The sequence below is a fragment of the Eucalyptus grandis genome, chromosome 3, assembly GCF_016545825.1.
Source record: "Eucalyptus grandis isolate ANBG69807.140 chromosome 3, ASM1654582v1, whole genome shotgun sequence".
NCBI lineage: Eukaryota > Viridiplantae > Streptophyta > Magnoliopsida > Myrtales > Myrtaceae > Eucalyptus > Eucalyptus grandis.
The window spans coordinates 33,982,105-34,002,377 of NC_052614.1; the positions used below are offsets into that span (position 1 = coordinate 33,982,105).

Here is a 20,273-nt window from a genome sequence, read left to right on the forward strand (position 1 = left end):
TGATGTTATATTATGATAATATAGCCTATTAGTATTGAGATTGACAAGCACTTTATTGAGAAGTTGAGAGAGTTGTTTGTTTGTATGCCCTTTGTTCAGTCCAGTGATCAACTTGTTGATGTGTTTACTAAATGATTATGGGGTAAATCCTATCATCCCGTTTCAGTAAAGCTAGGCATATATTATATTTATGCTCCAACTTGAGGGAGAGTGTTGAGAGTATTTGACCAATATAGATATATTTGTCCATTTATTTTATGTATGGCGGCAATAAAGATGATATTATAATTTTGACCTCTTGGCCTTATTATAAAAAGATACATTGGGGCCACATCCACCTAACCAAGCATTTATTTTAGATGTCTCTCAACACGATGTGATTACAGTATGCTGATGGATACCAGCATCAGCTGTTCTATGAGCTATCATCACGCACTCGTACAGAATTATAGACTTCAATGTAGTTCCCTGCAGTGTTGTTCCAGCTGTTGTCTCTCTCCATCGCCTTCCGCACAAGGCCGGTCCATTCATCTGGTTCTGCAACACAGTTATAAAGTAAGTCACACAACGAGAAAGATAGTAAAAGATAAAATATCTTGTCCTAGTCCAGACCACAGCTTCTTTTAGTGGTTTTTGCGTCTTCTTGCAATTCTTTAAGTGGAATAGTCCTTTAGGAATTTCATTGAAGGAAAATGAAGCCATCATTGCATAATCAAGTTCTTGAGACAAATTTCATGAGTCAATGCTTTCCATCTGATGATTCTCTTCACAGAACTTAACTATACAGAAAAAGGTGAAATGGCGGCACTGATTAGCAAGAGTTTAGATCTCAGTCCAACGGCTGGAGGAATTAACAGAAGATGTAAAGCATCAATTACTGGGGAGAGGTTGACATGTAGAGGGGCCTTAGGAAAAAAAAATTAAAATGGGTCTTGCTGATTCTGAGGTTGTTGCACTATGGCCTCTGTAGTTCCTTGAGCCAGTGAAATGACATAAAGTGGCCAACAAAAAATCCGTTCGGCAAAAAGGTTTTCCCATTTACAAGCTTTCACCGGGTGGTTGCAGATATCAGTAGCCCCACGAAAAGCATATTATTGATATTAATTCTCTTTTAACGATGTGGATTGGATAGTTCCTACACAACAGCGATCAGTTTCAGACTTAATATGTTATGAGGTTACAAGAAAAGTGTAGCAACAAGTTGCAAAGATTCAAGCTCAAACCTAGAAGCTACTTATAAGTAACTAATGAGAGGAGGGAGAGAAAAAAGCAGAACTTACTGTTTTTATAAAGAGAAAAGGCACGGTCTAAAGCCCAGTTCAAGGACCCTTCATCAATTCCTTCAAAGACAAACCTAGGAAACACGAGAAAACCTTCAGTGACATCATGTCATGTAAAGCAGCAAACAAGAGACATCAAAATCAGTTGCAGAATCAAACTCCCACACTAACACCAATTCTCAGTGATAATGGCATGTAATTTTCCTTATGCAAATAAGAATCGGGAGAGCACTACATGCTGAATGACCAACACTTAATACAAAGAATGTCTATTAAAGTATTAGGAGAAAATTAAATCCATCTTACTCCTGAGATTTTTCCAAATAATTTATAAATGCCCAAAAAATTTTCATTTAACCAAAGGATGGCGGTGCAAATTCCACCTCTTTCAAAAAAAACTCAAATTCAATGAGTCTAAACAGAATACCCATTTGCCATATGGCTGTTTGAGTGATCATCAATGTCAAAGACCGTGTCAGCCAGACCACCAGTTCTCCTCACTATTGGGACCTAGACATGTAAGTGGAAATCAGATTAAAAACTGATTGCACATAATTAGTTTTCCGCACAATTAATAAGTACCCTCTAAAATGATAGGGGAACAAAGAAGTAATTGCAAGCATTAGCCACGTCAAACTGTCCAGTTAAGCATCCATAAAGATTAACGCTTCTGTAAGTCAATAAATTATATGAACAGTAAAAACACAGGTAACCTATGCTAATAGTTTGTCCTAAAACCTTGTGTACATAGGAGGTGGTAATAGTTCCTATCACAAGTACTCTGGTGACCACCCAATCATAAACAAAATGCCAAGAACAATTTATTCAAGGAGATACATACCGCACCATATCTCATTCCAAACATTTGGGCAAGTCCACAAGGCTCATACAAGGAAGGGACTAACACCATGTCAGCTGCAGCATAGAGCATGTGGGACAGCTCTTCACTGTAAAAAGAACAAAAGAACACATGATCTAATATCGAATACCGTTAGCAATAGAGCCCGTGCAGCACAGGGAAAGTCTTTTATTGCAAATTGAAAATTAACAACATACATAACTCCAAATGTAACTACATAACATTATTTCAATAGAACTTTCAATGTTCACATTTAGCTTCGGTCTCCTCTTCCCTCAATACCAAAGGTAATTGTCCCTTTTTTTTCTTGGGGGGTGGGGGTCTTAACTGCCCGATTCAAGATTCTTGTGTCAACCTCTAACTTCAGTGTACGTTTTTAGTTTAAGGTTTTTCCAAAATATAAGTCTACTGAAACCTGACTTTACATTCTTATGTTATAAGTTTTTATTTATATTCGGTAGACTGGTTAGCACCTTGAAGTTTAGTTCAAATTGTAGTTTAGGTTAAGCAATAATCTCAGATCTTAATATGTGATTTGCTGTGCAATCACAATGATTGGCCACACACTGTGCAGACGAGGCCAGCAATGGCACTATTTAATCGAAGATGACTACTACCCATGAAATCAGCCATTGCAATAGGTAGTGCAGAAGGACGGAGAAGGAAAACATTACTAAGTAGGAGGTGTTGCATAAGGACATAAGGAAAACATTTCTTTTGCCTAATCAAGTCATCCTGCATGAAGCTTATGATATGAACCTCTTTTTAATTACTCCATACTGCTCAACTATAAACATTAAAGAAAGGGTTTACTAGATGATTATGCAGAGAAGATCCTCTCTTAGGAGCTGAACAACAAGTGAAGTCTTGGCTGGGAGACCATTACTTTCAGTAAGGTAATTTACCTGTACATGAGAAGAATACGGATTGCAGGACCTTCATTGTACTACAAAATGGGGGATGGAGAAACATATGTCAGAGGATCCCATATCATGAAACTCATGAAGAAAAACTAGCAAATAATCACATCAACAATTTAACCAATCAAAAGCTCCTTAGGTGGAAGCATTTGTTTCATTTTACATCCGGCAATCATAAGTTTAACCTTCTAATCTATAATTTTAATTTTAGTTCTTACTACCTAGAGACAAAAAGGTTTAGTAGCAGCTCAACAAAATAAGAGGACAAGATCAGAAAAATTCTTAGCTCTGAATAGGAAACACATTTGCTGGGGGAAAGCAAAAGAGACTGATGCTCAATCTATAGTAGCAAAAATTCAGCCAACCTGTAGCCCCTATCAAAGGGCAAGGAAGATGATGTTTCCCATATGCTACTCAAGTTTCATTTACTATGTTGTGGGATTTGTCTAAAGGAGAGAGAACTTTTTTTAAGTAATTTCTGCAAAGCACATGCAATCAGGTGAAGTTGAAAAATCAACACAGTTGCCTATGCAACCATAGCATAAGACAATGTAGACTAGATTGAAAAAATGGCACCAATTAATAGTTTGACCCAAAAAAAAAAAAAAAATACAGAGCAAATGACACGTACTGAAAGCCATCTTTTAGAAAATATAAAAACAAATTCCTTAAACAGGAAAGAACTCTAGCTCTTGTGACAAAGAGAGAATTGCTAATAAGCACAACTGATTTGCAAATGCACACTTGCTCAGTAATTCACTTGAACTTATGGGGCGGTCTTAATAAATCAATGAAAACTCTCCCTAAAGTTTTATTGTGTCGAAGGAGTGAGGACCAACGAATTTAGCCAAAAGCCTCATGACTCATTGCAAGTATTTAACTCTTTAGCAGGCCCTAAGATAAAAGAGCACTGAAGGGACAAAATAGAAGTTTTTGTCCGTCTGCCCCTTCTGACAGCAGGTTTAGCACAGGTTACAAAGAAGCTACAACTGAACATGGTAAAATTGCCGTTGACAATGCCATCAAATGCTGTTCACCTTTACCATAAACTGTCCAATGATTTGCTAATGACGGATCAATAACATCTCACTGAATCTTCTAGGGAAATATAGCAAGTGATAACCTCTGGAAAAGTATATAATGGAAAGAGAACAAGGCTGGTACTTAATATCAAGAAATGACTTGGTTCACACAGTAAAGAGAGATGACAAGTTCTGGTAATTCTAATCTGGAATTTGTTAAGTGCTCAGAGGCAATCATTGACAAGATCCTTCTAAATTCAACAACAGAGTATAAAATTATAAACCACAAGACTGTTTACCAAGTCTGCGAGATCTTTGAACTCTCTTTCTACCCGATCATCAGGAGCTTTTCCTAATACAACCATCTGTCCACCCTGGAAGTTCACAGAGCAAGAAAAACTTGTCAAGGCACTACAGCATTATTACTGATAAAATATAGTCAAGAAATGTGCTAAGCAGATAAATCATACATAAAACTAGAATGACAGCATAAAATCTGCTGTTTGCAAACTTAAGTAGATAAATGTTTGCTCAAAATGACTCTGGCCTTGTTAACTGCTATTTTTTCCCTCGAAGATAGGAAATGAGCTCAAAGTATGCTGAAGTATTACTTATTCTTTTGCAGGAAAACATGGTCGATGATGGGGATTTGACAAACGATAGTTAAATATTGCGATATAATTGGTAAGGGGTGCAACCAGAACAGAGAGCATTACTTGCAGTTTCTAAATTGCTCTACTAATTTGAATTGGCATTGTGAAACCAGAATGTGATGCAAGCATGACCAACTGTTAACTTATAATCAAAGTTCTGGCGTGGCAAAACTATTTGAACTTCGATTTTCTAGAGCTGATTAGAGCTTCCATGAATCATATATTGCGTTGACAGTAATATCTAACAGAGAATAAAAGTTTATCAAGTAGCCGACTGTCTACAATCCCACAATGAATGCTAGATTACGTAAGAATTTTAGATAATGTACAAAAGGTTCCATTATGACTGGATAGTATAGGGAACAGGAAGACGCCTATCTTTATGTTGGAGAGCCTGTGGGAAATCCTAGACAGCTAGCTTGCACTGCACTTCTAGGCTTCACTTTTTCTTTAAAAAATTGGGCACTTCTCATCAAGCAAGGCATGACACTCGCACGTATGTGCAAGCTTTTTTATCGTTAATGTTGTGTTCTACAAGTTCTTCTGTAGTCTCTGTGGTTTGTGATATTTTATAGAGTTTCTTTCCCTATTTTTTGTGATAAATAATTGATAGGGAAGTAATACTATGAGACAAAGCTAACATTTTAAAACTTAGGCCTCGATTTCTAAATTGCTAGAACGTAAAACCCTCAATCTGATCCTAATTATCCAATCCTTGAATACTTCAAAAGATCCTAACAACCAACCTTCTTTGCAAGGGAAATAGATGTGGTCTAGAAATTACTTGAAATATTATAAAAAACAAAGAAGTCAAAGTGATGACAGAAGGTTGCTCATTCAAGTTCTAAAAAATATAAAGCTAGTCTTTGGGAAAAGAGTTCCCAGACAGCTAGGTCAAGCTAAAATGCCACTGATTTGACTTCAAATCTAGAGTTACATTTAAGGAGTGACCCCAATTTAGCGGAATTTAACTCAACAAGCTGACAACCTGATGTAATTGCTGGAATCGTTGAGTATTCAGAAAAATCATAACCTATGTCTTTTAATACCATATTAGTTCAGTGACTGCAACTGTCCTGACATTCCCTCTTCAATTGCCTTCCAATGTGCATCAGAGAGAGAGAGAGAGAGAGAGAGAGAGAGAGAGAGAGAGAGAGAGAGAGAGAGAATGGAATACATACGAGTTCCTCGATGTGCTTAATTGCATGAATGATCAAATGAAGCCCCTTTTGAGCAACCAATCTAGTAATACAGACAACCAAGGGCACCTTCTGCTGGGTTCCATTAACCACATCTTTGCCCTCCGCTCTGCCTGCGCTTTCCACAGGCAAGCCAAGCCCCTTTTGGACATAGTTTTTGCAGAATTTTTTGCCTTCTAGTTTTTGAGCTGGGAAAAACAGGGGAGAGAGAGAAGAGGGGGGAGTCATCAGTACTTATTAGCTTACTCATTAGCATTGAAATCCACTCAACCCAAGTTCACAAAAACTTAAGGGTATACTTTGATTTTGATTCATTTTCTTTCCTAAAAATGGTATAGCAACTATGCAGTCGCCTTTCATGTCGACCACCTCTTGAGGAAGGAGGAAGATCAAACGATTCCTCTTTCACACAATTAAGATGACTCATGTTGCAAGTACAGTAACTCATTCAATGACATGTGAGTACTGTGTAACCCTTCTTTTGAGCATTAATTTACAGAATGAGCTCTGAAATTGTAGCATCCACAAGAATATCCAAGGAGATTGTCATTTTTAAACAAGCTCAATATATCGTGTTTATTTCGTCACTAATTCAATGACATGTCAGTACTGTGTAACCCTTCTTTTGAGCATTAATTTACAGAATGAGCTCCCAAATTGTAGCATCCAGAAGAATATCCCAGGAGATTGGCATTTTAAACAAGCTCAATACATCATATTTATTTCGTCTAATCACTGTACAGATTGCCTCATCAGACTAACTGAGAGAAAAAGGAGCAGAAGAAGGAGAAGGAGAAGGAGAAGGAGAAGGAGAAGAAGGAGAAGGAGAAGGGAGGAGGAGGAGGAGGAGGAGGAGGAGGAGGAGGAGGAGGAGGAGAAGAAGAAGAAGAACATGTCACATCTGTGCTATTTTAGCATTTCCTCATGAATAAAGGACAATTAGATACATGTATACGCTACATTCCATATTGCTTAGGTTGGGAAGGTTGTGAAGGCTTTGTCTTTGATCTTCTTGGAAAATGCTGATTAGGCAATGAGAAAGGTGAAATGACGGGCATGGGGATCACAGATGTCTCATTTTAAGTAAATATAACACTCTGTACATACTCATTTCACTGAAGCAGATTATGTTATAATTTTAGGGAATTTTAAGTTCTCAAGAGTCAAGCTTGACAAAAAGGTTCCCACACCGTAGGATGGTGAAACAACTGGACAGAGATTAAATCGAATCTCACTAAAAGAGTCCTCTCAAGATGTATTAGAATTTTTATCTATTTCATTGCCATGTTCACACAATTGTAAACCTACCCCTCTATATAACTGCTGCTCTTTCTCTTGCAACTATATGACTAATTGATGAAGATGTTCAATAGTGAACTAGGACATATTACACCAGCAGTTAGCACAAATAGTGGCATAGACTTAAGGGAAGTGTTTCATGGTGTTTCTGGCTTTTAAATTTATGTTTCATCTATAGCTTTTGTTAAGGTGGTAATATAGGGATTAGACTTTTAACACATTTGGCTTAGCATATAGTAAATAATTCTAATATTGACCAGTTCATATGTTCAAAAACCTCAAGATAGGTCTATTGAGAATGATTTGAAACCCCTTAATTATTTTATAAATGCAAAAGGCTAGGTAGACTATCTATAAGTTGGGGGGCCAAAATTATAAGCTTCTTATCTAGCTTATGACTGCTACAAACTTGTGTCAAAAGGAGAAGTCATATCACCTCCCCCTCTTTTTCTCTCTTCCACCCCACCCCCCAATAAAAAAAAAAAAAAAAAACCCAAAAAAGAAGACCCTCTAGTTTTGCTCCTGGTCATCTGAAAAAACCATAGTATTAGGTAGGTTTACCACCATGCTTTCTAGCGGAAGACAATAGTCATCTCAGGAAGTAGATGCCGACACTCTTGTCCACCCAAATTGATGGAGGTCTCCATTATCATGCTGCCTATTTCATCTGGTTAGACTCTTGGTAGGATCAGACATTCGCCAGATGCATGCTCTTGCCCAGCAATCTCCACTCTTGAAATGCATGGCATGACCAAAGTACTTGATGTTATGGTAGAGTTAAGAGTCAGATTCCATTTGATACCACCACACAGATTAAGTTCAATCCAAAAGAGAAGGCCAATTAGCCTGTTTATATGACCCAGTAAAAAATCAGTGTCCTACAGTGAAGTTATGAACTTTAACTCCAGAACATGATTAAGGGACCCTTTTCTGTTTAGTTCACCTCCGCATTTTATCCCACTTAATCCAAGAGAAAGACCAAACTAGAACTATAAGAATCTTGTGCTGAAAAGCAAGTGGTATAAAAACATCATAATCATAGTTTTGGCTCGCTGGCTGCACACTTTTTAGATTACCTTAAAAGCAACGGTTGCAAAAAATTAAGAACACTCGGTAGATATGGCTGGAGGATGCTGCAAATTAATGATAACCATGGGGAAAGGGTAGAGCATCACCATTAAATTTAACAGGCAAGAAGATATCAGTGGCAGGATTCCAGATTGCAGGGTCTATCCCGTTCAGTACGCCAAAGTACCTGAGAAATTCAGTTGGCATTATTAGATGCAACAGAACAGCTTCTATGCAGCATATAAGAACCAAGTAAAAGTATTTTTCTCTAACAGTAAAGACAGACAACACGTGATAACAAAAGCAGAAATGTAAAAGATTTATGTCAACAGAGCATGGATTTCTATACATAAAGTGTGAGTCTGTTTCTCTCCAGACTCACACTTTCATGTGAAAGAACCATAAGTAGTTCAACGCTGGAAGGGCACAAAAAGATTCAATTGTTAAAGTCAGCTTATATGCCTGCCCTGGTATGACCTAGGAATTGAACATTTTCCCTGAGGCTGCGTTTGGAACCAAGGTGGGGAGGAAATGAGAAAAATGTCCATTGATTCAAATTTTCCCTTCCCTCTCCCTACTCACAAAAATTTAGAATTTTTCAAAACTTTCGATCCGAATTTTCTTCATCTCCATTTACCCTAATTTCCCAAACATAGCATGAAGGATCAATTCTTTCAACTGTCTTTTCAGCTTGGCAGAAAGATGCCTAGCAGAGTTTACAGAAGAAGTACTGTAAAAGTGCATTGCAGAAAGCAAGGATTATACAGAATTTTTCTCAAGTTCTTTCATGAGCTTAAGGAATTAACTCAGAGCTGGAACTTGAAAGCTCCACCATAGGGTTCCCCAAAAAAGCAAGGGTTCACAGCCCTAGAATAGGAAGAGCTGCAAGTCCCTACTCACTAAAACAATAGATATATAGAATCCAGCTTCACTTGTATATGGAGTTTGTCTAGGCCTTTTATGCGTGTTAAGCTCCGGCACCTCTAATAGCTTAAGCTTTTGGCTTAGACATTCTGACATAGTATCATAGACCTGTTTCAATTGTCCATGCATTTTTTTTCTTTATCACATCTCCACTTCAATCGCTAGTTGAGGCAGGGAATTTCTTGTTTAGCTGGTAGACTGTTGCTTGTATGGTGAAGCCGATCCACTTAAATGCACCATGGATATAGACTTGGATTTGAAAAACATCGGCAGTACTGGATAAGTTTATTTGCTCAGAGTTGCTGACTCAAATTAATGAAAATAGGCAGTCATTGTTCCCTGAAGCTTGTTCGCATCAATGAACATTAGCCATTTTAGCTACCAAAACACATCAAGTTAGCTCTAAGCCCGCAATCACTTCCCCCATACACAAGTAATCCCTAGAAATGTGGGCAGTTCTTTCCATCTTTGACATGAATTTAATCCATGATTACGTCAAGGGTTCAACTACATTTGGAGAGATTTTAGAGGCTAATCAAGCAATGGTCATTTATGGTAAGAAATAAATATCATTTTTTAGTAGAATCAGTAGCTTCTTCTCAGTCACTGCTTCTCTGATGCTACTTAAACAAAATTGCTCAATAGTATCCCCCTCCACAAGCACAAAACTGAAGGCACATCTATATGCTGAAGCTTGCATTTGCTAACTTTGAGAACATGATTTGATCATTTGATCTCTAAAGCAAACTAAGGCATTGCTGATTTCACTCATCCACTTGTTGTTCATGTAAGCAAATACATAGGTCATTCTATAACACAGTAACCATAAAATTATGCTGCAACAGTCTCCAAAAATAAGGCATTATAAAGATATAACAACATGATAAAGTTCAAATGATAACTAAGAGATTCCCCAAAAGATCAAAGAATGTCACGCAAATAAATTCCTACAGATTTTTTTGGCCCAAAAAACTTGAAGAAGCTAGCATTTGACTTGAACTAAAAGCCCTAAGAAGTCTTTCAGCATACAAAAAGTTAATGTGCATGTAGGACTCTGAAGCATGTAAAAAAATGAAAAACAAAAGTGAAAAGATGCACTTCATTATAATTAGCACTCAATTCCACAATAATGTATGACAACATATCAGACTTCCCACTGTCACATGGATCTGAGTAAGAGAGAAGGTTGATGGTGACTACACTAATCAATAATACTCCAGAAAGCTAATAAAATAAGCCCAGACAGAGCATTTGAAAGGTGAGACTAAAAGCATAGCTGAACTAGAAAAAGAATACTCACTATAGTGCCAGATCCTTACTTATCTCGGTTTCTTATCAATGTGCTAGAAAGCCATCCTGAACAAAGTGTTTCCTTGAGATATGTTGGGGAGACTGTCCTGAAAATCAAAATGAATGAATTGTTAAGTATAAGATATTTATGAAGTTCAATGAATGAAGTAATGTGTATCGGCAATCATGAAATCGAAATCCTATCCACCAATTCATTTTAGCTCACATCTCTTGCATAGAGTATTTCTGAGACATTACACGTTCTAATATTTTCATTCTGTACATAGCATCACACAGAACTTCTGAAAGTGCAACAATGAAATAAATCATGATTTGCCATAGCTCTAATAAGGAAAAGTTACAAGTAACCAAATGCAACAATGATATTGAATACTTTATGAGGCCTAAAGAGCAATCTCTAAGATCCAGCTAAAAAGAAAGCTGATGAGCAACATTCGTGATCATCCTAGTTTGGAGTGTGTGAGATCTTAAGGGATCACTACCAGCTGTTCTAAAAGCTTAAGCTCTGTTACATGAAATGCGCGCATTAATATTTAATTACTCTAATACTTCCCCTCACGCGTAGGCTGGACTTTAGCTAAGCCTAAAGCGTGGAAACATATAATTGGGAGACAAATAGGGCCAGGAAAAATTTGAACTCGGGACCTCTTACTTTGATACCATGTGAGATTTTGTGAGATCATTTATCAACTGTTCTAAAAGCTTAAGCTGTCAGATGAATGGCATGATTTATTTTTCAGTTACTCTAACAGTCTTCTTGAGGCAGTTCAACTTTAAATGGTTCCACAAACAATCAAGGAATGGATACAAAAATTGATGCATCACTCTTCCAAACTGTTGGATCCTAGATGTTACAGTTCTGAAAGGTTGGGAGCTGAAAAGGATTGAAGAGAGTGAATTCGTATCTCCCTTGATGTGTCAGTTTTAAAAACATTTTTCTTTTAATTAGGGGTTAGCATCAGGTCCACATACAGTTTGGAACTCTTGAAAAGGCTCAAAAGGAAATGGAATGGGATACATGAGGATTTGGAAGTTTTCTTTCGTGAAAGAGATTAAATATCTGAATGACATAAAATAGATAAGTGCTTCCTTAGAAGAGCGAATAGCAAGAAAACGGACCAAGGGTATTACCAGGAGGTAATTTCTTGGATGCAAAAACCAACGGTTTTGTGGTTCAGGGGAAGACAGAATAACCAACTTCTTCCAAAAGACAGGAGGACAAGTGACACATGATCTTGTGAGTAGGATTAGGACAGAGAAGGGCTTTATGAACAGGGTGCAACAACAAAAGCAATAATCCACAACCCCTTGAGGGCGCTGTCATAATTCCAATAAAACTTAGCCTTTGACAACAAGAGTGGAAGGTATGTCTCTCAAAAACATCACCATATATTTCCAGGATAGTTCATACACCTGTCCTCCCTAAAGATGGTAAGGCTCAGGCACATAAATAAAGTGTTAAGAGGGGCCGCAGGAAAGAATTTATGTCTTCAGGGAACTTCCGTCAGAACTTTGCTTTTCTTACTTTATTAGGATGATGAGGCTTCAGTGGCTGGTTGTTTTGAGCAACATAGGCAAACATTAAAGAAAGAGTTCAAAACAACTCCAGAGGACTAGTTAACTCTCAAAGCTGTAAAACCAAGCCATATGCTCAAGTACACACTCAAGCACCAGAGATTCTTGTTTGGTTCCATGAACACCTAAGATAGGCACTTGTTTGAGCTCGGTATATTTCTGAACTAAGATTCTGAAAAGTCAACTATGGCAGTGACGCCAAAAGAAATTTGACACATATATATCAATAGAGTTTTCAGTAAATTAAATGTAATAATTTCTTTTGAAGAACTTAAAAAAGTTAACTTCCCAAATGGGACTCTAGCAGAAGGAACTTGAGAGTAATCTGTAAATGATTGGTTAAGGCTTCGAGCATAAACTATCTCCACGAAAATGCAGTTGGATGTAATGATGGGCTTAGGCCATTTCCCGAATATTTTCTGAAGGCTTCTATAGATAGATGCATAAAATTTAAGTAACTCCCCCAATCAGGATAACTTACACAACTGCATTACTGTAAACAATTCCTCCTTTCAGCAAACTCAATCTCTCAGGATTATGACCAATTGTTCGATCATCTACTGCCTGCCATGATGGTAAGAAAGAGACAAATGATTTTGATCATGAAGTACAAAAACCTAATAATAAAGGGGAAATAAATGGTGATTGAAAACTAAAAAGGATGAAGACTCTGACCTGATGAAAATTATTTTCTGAAGGAGACATTTAACCAACATTATGTGAAAAAAATTCTCATCATTTTTGTAAAATAAGTAACCAGCTTTGACTACAACAAAAATTCCAGGAAATCCATCCAGGATTCCAATGATATTGGATATATGGAAAGTTTTCACATTTCTCTTAGAACTAAGTCAGATGAAGCTTGGTGTCTCTAAATCCATGCTCACACAACTACTTAGCTGCAAAGAAGTGATGAAAGTATAGTAAAAAAGAATATACTGATCAGGAAAAAAAAAAGAACACCAAATTATTGCTCTTCAATCCTTTCTGCCTAGAAATCAGATCCAAGTAACACCATTTTCAACATCCTTTGCAAATAGGTAGACATTTGTTTCTACAGTAGAAGCTCAATTCCTGATGACAGCAACTAAATAAGGATGAATCAAAGTTTGGCAGATATAGGAACCATGCAACCAAAGATATATCCCATGTGGGAGTCATATTTAATTCGTGACAAGCAACAATGAAGCTAAGACATGTTGTACAAGGAAGCAGCATAATATGTGCCTTTCATTAGTGGATTCTCCTTTCAAAATGAAGTGATTGATGCTTTGATCCGCATCTTATCTGATCCTGGAGATTAGTGAGGTACTTCATGGCCCTGGGTTTGCCCACTTAGTAGAGGTGTGCAACCGGACCGGGTATTAGCCGGTTCCCAGACCGGCCCACCTGGAAAATAGAGTCGGGAATCGGTTCCCATTAAAACCGGTCAAGTTCCGAGTGATTACCCACTTGAAAACCAATTCCTGGACCGGTTTTGGAACCGGTTTCCGGACCGGTTTTGTAAGTTGAGGTCCAAAACCCTTTTTTTTCCCCTGATTTCTATTTTTACTCTCGCAATCACACGGCGTTTTTTCTCTTGACTCTTTCAAACACGCACAGCACTCTTCCTTTGTCATTTCTCTTCCTCACTTGCTTCTCTCCCTCATTGGCTCCCTCTTGCACTGTCGAATGGACAGACGATGTTTGTCGCCGCCAAATTCTTGTGTATCACATGGATTAGCTTGCCTAATTTCTTTTTTGTAAAAGGAGTTATGCTTGAATAAATGAGCAGCTTCATGTAATAGTTGTAGGAATAAGACTAATATTAGATCCATATTTATTACTAATTCTTTGCCTTATGATTTTATTTATTATAATTAGCCTTGTGGATCCTTAATTTTTCATTTAGTTAAAAAGTTCATGTATTTATTTATTACAAGTGCTTAATATTTCAATACAAATTATGAGGATTACGTTATTTTCTCGTGTATTAATATAAAATTCGAAGTCGTATAGGATATTGGGAGATTGCAAAATAGATTTAAGTGGAAACGGGATTGACCCTGGAGCCGGATCGGAAAAATAGGATGGGTCGGGCACAAGGTCCAATACAAACAGAGTCGGGTATAGGGTCTAGAAAAGAGGAACCGGTTATAATAGGATCGGGTACAGGATCTAGGTCTAGACCCTACCCACCCCGGACCCGATCACGCCTACCACTTAGGCAGGCTTCTACATCATTGAAAAAAAAAAAAAAAAAAAAGAATCCAGAGCTATATGTGAAATCTAAAATTAAGTCCTTATTAGACCTCAATCAAGGATATTGTCGATGGGTTTTATGAGTGACTTCCAACAGTAGCTTGCTATAGCAATGGTAGATATAACTTGTTCAGTTACATTTTTAAATTTATTTATACAGTTGATTGCTGGTAGAAATGCCCTTTGCTCCTCAATTAAGGAGGTAAAGTCATAGCTAAAGTTCAAATAATGGCAGAATGGGTCAATTACCTGGACTGGTATGCGGAGTCTATTTATGTTGGCTAAGACTGTAAACATGAGTACAATCTATGGCTCTTTCCTCATCTTTTCCAAATCTAGCCTCAGTAATCCATATTCAGAGCCAATGAATCTGCCAGGACACTTTCCTTCATCCAATTTTTGTATGTCGTCTTTTCTCCTTGAAACTCAGTTCCAAAAGAATCTGATCTCTAAATCCTCATATATTTTGGCCACCTTAGCACTGCTAAGTCAGAACTCATGAACCTTATGAATCTGACTGATAAATTTATCTACTGATGTTCTCAAGAATTCTATGGTAGATCAACATGACTCTACATTCCACTAGGAAGCAATAACATAAAATAATCCTTTCACAGATGTTCAAACTGAAAGGGTTAATGTAAGTGAGCCTTTAAAGTAGCCACATGGGATACTGATGTATGGTACGCATAGAGGTCAGCCATGACCATATAACATTAGCTTATGTAATGCACTTAAAGCTTACCCTATCAGTTGTTGCATAAATTGCACCATCAAGACCACATTTACTGAGCTGCTCTTGTCTGCCAATTTAATACGGCGGCATCGAGCCAGATTGTAATCACATACAGAGAGAGGAAGGAACTATTAGCATTTTTTTTCGAAATGTGAAGACAATTAAGCTAAATTCTCGAGCTTGAAGGAACCTAGGCAGCTAATTCAATCCTATACCTAGTTCATCAAGTCAAGAACTGCCATTTCCTATATCATTTAGCTCTATAATTTGAACAGAAAAATCCAAAATTGAAACCACATAATGAATACATTCCCTCATTTCCATCCAAAGCATTCTGAGTTTCCATCTCACTATAATATTGATCTATTTTCTTCATAAATGATATGATTGATCTTGGTCAATGGAAACTCTACTCTATTTACGGAATGACATGAAATTTTGCCCACTAAGAAAGTGATGCCTCTTTGAGTCTCATCTCTTTTTTTTTTTTCTTTTGACTCCATTCTTCAGTTCAGTGTGAAGTCTATTATGAAAAGAAATTCAATTTTTCCTTCTTTTCAGCCAGGGATTTGATGGTATAAGAATTTGCAAGGAAAATAGAAATCCAAACCAAGAAAGTGTTCTTTTACTGATTTCAATTCCTTTAAGATTATCATTAACAAATCCTCGGGAGGCTACAAATAAGTATCAAAATCAATTTTGTGTGCCCGTGGCAAAAACTTTCCTTTGGTAAGCACTGGATAGATGTTTTGGTGAGGTAGAAATTTAGTAGATCTATTTTTCAAAGCAAAAGGAGATTTTATGTGAGAAAGGCATGGAGGGGGAACCACCCCTGCACAAGAGTTACACTAAGAAAAATAAAAACAAATCATCCAAATTAAAATTTTGGTTTTACAGTAATCCAAAAACTCAAAATTTGTAACCATTTATTTGTTGTTTGCATCAAAGGCTGTTGTTCTATCCCAAAAAACATTGACGGAAGGATAACAGCATCTAATAATCTTTCCTCAGAGTTATTGACAAAGCAATTTTCTTTCCAAGCCCTTAGTTGTTTGCCAACTAGAAGCTTCAGCCTAATGAATGCCTAAAAGTCATAATATTTCGTACTAGTGTTGCTCCAGAGTACTTAATATTACCTATTGATTGATTACTCCACAACTTTTATCACAGTGTGAGTATCCACACAGACACACAAAGCCTTACAAGGGAAGATTATAAAGTTTCACTTACTAAATGACAGATATTTATCGGGTTTATTCACACTATATTCAATAATGTAGAAACTGCCCTAGACAAATCTCATCTAGTAAGTGACTTCTGCACATGGGTTGACTTGGCGCACCCTTGGTTCCTATGACTGAATATTTTCTTTCTAAAATTGATAAAGGCTGGTCAGCTGGCAGAGAAGCTAACCAGACCATGAGTCCAATTATGAATCAAATGGAGACTATGAAATATTCTGAATTATTTACAGAACTTCAATTGACTGGAATACCTAACATCAGCAAAAATATAAATCAAAGATCCAACAATCAGATTGTATTTACAGATCTATTAACAGACTCATGAAGGGTGCACAACTAAAAACTTACTCAAAGCCTTGTTACTAATTGTCAGGTAATCATCATAATGCAGAAATTATCTTTAACTCAAGTACAATGCAGAAAACAGTTTTAACCGACCTGCATTCACCATAATGCTCCATATTGTGGATTGTCAAAGTTATTCTTGGTCTCTGGACATAAAAAATTCTGTGTCAATTAAACTCAATAATCTGTAATGTACATCTGTTATGAATGTAAACAAGAAGAAAGAACTACTTGAAGACAAAAGCCACCAACTGCTATGCTATATAGCTAGATAGCAGAAATATCTTCAATCCAACTCCAGTTCAGCCAAGTAGAATAGCAGAGAACGTACCTTAAGTGAGAGATGATGGTACATATCCCAGTAAAGAAGTGGCAAAGCACTTGTTTGCCACTCGTGGACGTGAATGATATCAGGCTGCACTCCAGTCACCTGCCGTGATTCAGATATATTGCTGAATATGGATACTGCAATGCCAACACAAGTAGCAAGATCCAAACATTGTTGTCGGCCAGGGGAAAAAATTGGTACTGGCTTAACTAACAAACTCCTTTGAAGCTTTAATAGATAAATACATACGTAACGAAACTCCTGCATTGCTCCATTCTAAAAAATAATCCAAAACATGCGGATGTACAGCTCATCGTACAATTGTAGCAATGATTTTATAACAAACCAAGGCAAGACCTACTGCATTAAAAATCCTCCAAAAGAAACTCTCAAGATTGTCATTCCCCCAAAGTGAGGTTTCCATTAACATCAGCACGCCAGCTAATGCATGACATACACCACCAAGAGCGGGAACCCATATGATAATGGTACTAACTCATTAGCTGGCTTCATCAGAAGCCACACACTACAGGAGATGGTGGATAAGGTAAGAACGGTTTCCATGGCATCCACACTGCAAGGACCCATTATTCTGATGCCATTTGCAACAACCACAGCCCCAAGACCACAACCACAAGGTCCAATCCCCAAGAACCCAAATTGGAAATTTGGTGGTCCATCTCAATTTATATAGTGCGTGGAAACCTCCATCACTCTCCATGTTGGACTTGGGTACTCACAAACACACAGACATGTTATGCACTGGACACTATACATGTAGCTCATCTATCATTTCATAGAAATGAAAGATAATTTGACCAGCAGCTGTAAGCTTGCAATTGTGACATATATATGTGATTCATAAATGTAAATTCTCCACTATACCACACACGATGAGCCAGGCTGACTAGTTAGTTATTCCCATCTTAATAAAGTGCAGATAAAACTCTCCCACTACCGAAAGTTATACATAGATAATAACAAAAGAACTTGGAAAACAATCTCATAGTGACATACCTGCATCCACTCAAGGCAAGCACGGCTGAAGAATATATATGCTTCCAGCTCATCGTATGAACCCCCATAGACATATTTCCCTTTAAAGAATTGATTAGACGGTTCAACAAATATGACGGGAATGCCAGAAACTTCCCCACGATATGCATTAGTCAGTATCCAATTTCCATCATGAAACGAATTATATGTAGTTATTAATGTGAGATCGATAATGTGTTGCTTCTCGATGCATTCATAGAAAGGAAGCATGACATCAACTGTGTGACCACGTGCCAGGCATGCGCGAGCAAGTCCAGTCACAACATCACCGAGACCTCCAACTTTGGCTATAGGAGCCATCTCAGCAGTAACATGAATGATGTGCATGAGATCAGAATCCTTCTCCACATCAGCTGGAAGCTCAATGCTGACATCCCAAGTAGGGAATTCTTTCTTCCAAAATGGAGTTTCATCACTAGGGGAAGGCCACACCAAGTCTTTCAACACAGGATTGATAGTATCCACCACACTTTCAGCTCGTGCCTGCATTAAACAACAAATTAATTTTTTTTTTTTTTTTAATAACGGGTCAGCATCTTTTGCAACAAACAAGACCTTACAGCATCTATTACAGTTAGTTCTGCACATTGTTTTCCCCATTGAATTTGAGTAGAAGATTACACCTCCCTTGACCAACAAATGGGGGTAATCTACGTTTCCTTGGAGCTAAATTTTCCTGGCTAAGTTCCTCCTTACCATATTCCATTGTGACGATACTTCACTATTCTCAGACCAATCACCACACTTCCTGTTCGAACTGCCCATCATACACAATCATTACAAAACTAACTCAGTGTTTCCATCAGTGAATATCAAACTTCCATCAAAACAAGCAGATTGCCCCAATATTACCAAGTATCGAGTTGAAGAAGCAATAAGCCAAATCAGTTTCCACCAAAAACCCAGATAGAAATAACCACGAGCCCACGTTTAAGAGGCCAGTTAGCATTCAACAGGCCGCAATATAAGTATAAATGGGCACACACAATACCGGAGAGATTACTTGCCTCCAAGTGGACATTCAAGTCCTGGGAGTTTGTGTCCACAGCCTTGATTCTGCGAGAGGCAGAGCTCAAGTTGTAAGGGGCGGTGGCACCGGTGGGAAGACGTGAAGACTTCTTCTTTCTTCTCAGAGAGATTTGTCCTGGAATCAAGCTCGGGTGACCAAAGGCGCCCACCATTGTGTACTCCATCTTCCTTTCTCGACCACCGAACTGCAGTGAGGTCTCGAGATCGGCATTGATCGTTTTAAGATTCTAAAATTAAAGTGCAAGCAAGTGCTGGACGTTTGGCAGGAAAAAAGGCCAAATCCCAAAAAAGTACATAAAACAATATCTCTGCTTTTCCAATTACCAAAAGATAAAATTAAAAAAAAATACACAAAGAAATTCCAAATTATACCCATTGCAATAATTTTTTTTTGTGTCACAAAAAATCCAAGACTTATCAATTGTAACATGAATAACCCCAACTTTTTTTGGGTCAATATTTTAGTTTTATTCAAATTCAGAATATTTGTGTCATAACGGGCATAGTTTGAGGTTTTTTAATAATTTCGACAAAAAAATTACACAAGCTTTTATGTTTTACTAGCAATACACTCATTGTTGAATTAACATTTTAATTATGAGTTGTTTGAACTTGAATTCGAATGTCGCATGACCAGTGAAGGGAAATTGAATTAAAAAAAGAAAAACTAAAAAAGAAAAATTCTGAAAATTTATTAAAATTGAAAACTCATCCACATCATTGTTTAGTATTTATGTTAGCGATTTTTTTGGCTAAAATTGGTCGAAGTGACTATATTAACAAATTGCCAATAATTTTAAAAGTATACTAGTTCAATTATGTGAGAGAGATATTGCCCGAGTGAGCGAGTGCAAACAAGGAGAGAGAGAGACCAAGTCAAGACACATATCGATAGATACAGAGAAGATTTGTTTATTTTGAAAGAGAAATTAACTTTGAATGGTGAGGTGTTATTTTGTCATGAATGGCCACCTCGTTGTCCACATTGGACTCGTTAATTTATATAGAAGAAAGCCAAAGAGGAATTAACATTTTACTAAAAAACTCACACATGATTATTTGTCAAAATTGATCGCCGGAGATACTTAAGAGATGAATTTTTCTCTAATGTGATACACAAGTGATCTGATTAAAAAAATTTCGATGAAAGTTATGGCACCTTTCCCTCATTAAAAATAAAACTC

The 20,273-nt window shown here is 37.3% G+C and overlaps 1 protein-coding gene across 5 annotated transcripts; it reads right to left on the minus strand.

The window, feature by feature from the left end:
- Positions 1–262: 262 nt before the first annotated feature.
- LOC104437291 (glycogen synthase) lies at positions 263–19,328 on the minus strand. Of its 5 annotated transcripts, none has more exons than XM_010050211.3 (15): positions 19,068–19,327; positions 18,022–18,543; positions 17,008–17,106; positions 16,770–16,822; positions 15,097–15,154; positions 12,592–12,674; positions 10,544–10,621; positions 8,408–8,487; positions 5,916–6,121; positions 4,381–4,455; positions 3,045–3,085; positions 2,122–2,227; positions 1,708–1,790; positions 1,281–1,354; positions 263–537 (listed from the first exon to the last, which is right to left on the minus strand). In XM_010050211.3, exons 1-15 carry the CDS (start codon positions 19,251–19,253, stop codon positions 416–418), a joined length of 1,866 nt encoding a protein of 621 aa, XP_010048513.1. In that variant the 5' UTR covers positions 19,254–19,327; the 3' UTR covers positions 263–415. The 5 variants fall into 5 exon arrangements, 3 of the variants coding, with proteins under 3 accessions (XP_010048513.1, XP_018726475.1, XP_018726474.1); XM_018870930.2 differs by lacking the exon at positions 19,068–19,327 and adding an exon at positions 18,621–18,808 and having other exon boundaries at positions 337–537; XM_018870929.2 differs by lacking the exon at positions 263–537 and adding an exon at positions 613–1,135 and having other exon boundaries at positions 19,068–19,328.
- Positions 19,329–20,273: the final 945 nt, after the last annotated feature.

Excerpts from the sequence above, each read along its gene's own strand:
- LOC104437291 (XM_010050211.3), bottom strand. The coding sequence starts at position 19,253 with ATGGAGTACACAATGGTGGGCGCCTTTGGTCACCCGAGCTTGATTCCA. Across the intron at positions 3,086-4,380 it reads TCAAAGATCTCGCAGACTTG|TACAATGAAGGTCCTGCAAT; the intron begins GTAAACAGTCTT and ends CCCATTTTGTAG. Across the intron at positions 1,791-2,121 it reads TTGGAATGAGATATGGTGCG|GTCCCAATAGTGAGGAGAAC; the intron begins GTATGTATCTCC and ends TTACATGTCTAG.